Source organism: Solanum tuberosum, unplaced genomic scaffold, assembly GCF_000226075.1.
Source record: "Solanum tuberosum cultivar DM 1-3 516 R44 unplaced genomic scaffold, SolTub_3.0 scf00200, whole genome shotgun sequence".
NCBI lineage: Eukaryota > Viridiplantae > Streptophyta > Magnoliopsida > Solanales > Solanaceae > Solanum > Solanum tuberosum.
In genome coordinates, this window is record NW_006239124.1 from 870180 (window position 1) to 872276 (window position 2097).

The 2097-nt window shown below is 28.3% G+C and overlaps 1 protein-coding gene across 1 annotated transcript; it reads right to left on the bottom strand.

The window, feature by feature from the left end:
• Positions 1–1086: 1086 nt before the first annotated feature.
• LOC107062112 (agamous-like MADS-box protein AGL92) lies at positions 1087–1632 on the bottom strand. Its single transcript, XM_015312347.1, has one exon. It carries the CDS (start codon positions 1630–1632, stop codon positions 1087–1089), a length of 546 nt encoding a protein of 181 aa, XP_015167833.1.
• Between the last annotated feature and the right edge of the window lie 465 nt (positions 1633–2097).

Genomic DNA, 2097 nt, shown 5'->3' on the forward strand with positions numbered 1-2097 from the left:
AAAATAAGGGATAAGGGTCTGAAAAATACCCCAACTTTGGTCGGATTTACTCCTTGAACTATTTAATAGTGTATTTTAAAGGTATATATGTGCCCACGTGGACACATTACTATTTATAATTTTGCATTATTTTTTATGTCCACGTGGGCAAATATATATGTTTAAAATACGGTATTAAATAGTTTAGGGAGGTAATAGGTCCTCATGAAAGTTTAGTATCGCAACAGCAAAATCGACCAAAGTTGAGATATTTTTCAGACCCTTATCCCTAAAATATACCTTGAACTTTGCTAGAAGAATCATATATACCCCTGAATAATTTTTAAGAAAATTAAAAGTCAAAAATATAAATTTAAAACTAACTTTTTCACTTCCGTTAAATGAAGGGTATATGTGAGCTCATTTTGTAACGGTAGGGGTATATGTGAGCCGTTTGTATAACGGTAAGGGTATATATGAGCCACTTTCATAACGAGGGGCATATCAGCTCTAAATGACAAAGTTGAGGGGTATATCAGGCCCTTTTCCCTATATTAAAACATATGATTAAAACAATACAATGAGTATTATGATTTAAATAATACAACAAGTCATCTAAAAGCAATTTTTTTTTTCAACACTTTGCCTGATAAAGTTCAACTTGAACAGAAAACATTTATCGACATAAATTTGATTTCACCCTTATAAGTTATTTGGTTTAATGAAGCTTTCATTTCTAAGAAGGTATGTATTATTTTCTTGCATAAGTATTTACTAAAAATATTAAAAAGATCATTAATCTATAGATCAAAATGTCTCAAATAATATTTGTATCAAATAAAATCAAACTTAAGTTAATCTAGTTAAGAGAGGAGGGAGGGAATATATATTACTGAAATTGAAATTCAACATGCCAAGTCTTACACATATAATAATATTGATTAAACAACAATAAAATAAATTAAGCTAGTAAAATAGATGACTTCAATACATCAAAAAAACAAACAACATGATAAAAAGAAAAGATAAACAATATGAAATATAAAGGTAAAATACATTAAATAAATATGAAAGTAACATTGACTCAACAACAAAAATATAAAATACTTAAACATAATTATTTTTTGGGATGCTATCATTCTTCTCTTCAATATTGTTGTCATTACCTTTTATTGGTTGATCTTCTTCTTGCAGTTGTTTCTTACGTTCATCAACTTTAGTCTTCTTAAGAGCAATTAGCTTTATCATACCTTTAAGTTCTCTAGCATCGAGTTCCAAATAGCTTTTTCCATCAATAACTTCATTAAACAACAACTCCATTTCTTTCTCCTCATTCTCCTGTTCCATTATTCTAATGTTTTCTTCTTGAGCCTTCTTCTTTTTTTCAAGATTGGTTTCATGTGTAACAAGATTATCATTCCTTGTGTCCCAACGAAAACTTAAATAATTCTGAAATCTTTCCTTAGCTTGACTTTCTGTTGGCCATAAAATATCTTTGCCTGGAGTGAAAATAACTATCCCAGGTTGTACATCACACAAAGTTGACAATTCTTGTGCTTTCTCCATTAAACTTGCTATTTTTTCATAAAGGTTTTTTTTTGTATTACCACCACTTGATTCTGTATTGTTCTCAAGGCACTCCTTATTAGACATATTTTGTTATACTTAATAAAGAGGAGAACTCTTTATTTGGGAGAGAAGAGACTACAATTGAGCAAGTTAAGTGAAGAATATAAATTCATATATATAGGCCTAAGAATATAAAAAATCATTTATAGTTTTGAAAAACATAATACATGAATCAGATTTTGTTCCAAGAGAATTCTTCATGTATTTTATTAAAATGTTAAAATTTCAGTTGTGATTTTGGAAAGTGTAATTAATGAAGCAGATTTGATTCCAAGTGAATTCTTTATATATTTTATTTAAATGCTTATAATTTAATTGTGATTTTGGAAAACATATTTCATGAAGCAAATTTGGTTTCCAAGTGGGCTCTTCATGTTTTTTTAAGAAAAAATTACCTAACTACACACTATTTATTATCATATTTTCTTATTTTTCCTACCATTTCAAAAAACATCAAAAATCCCCTCTTTTGCTCCCATCATACCCTTT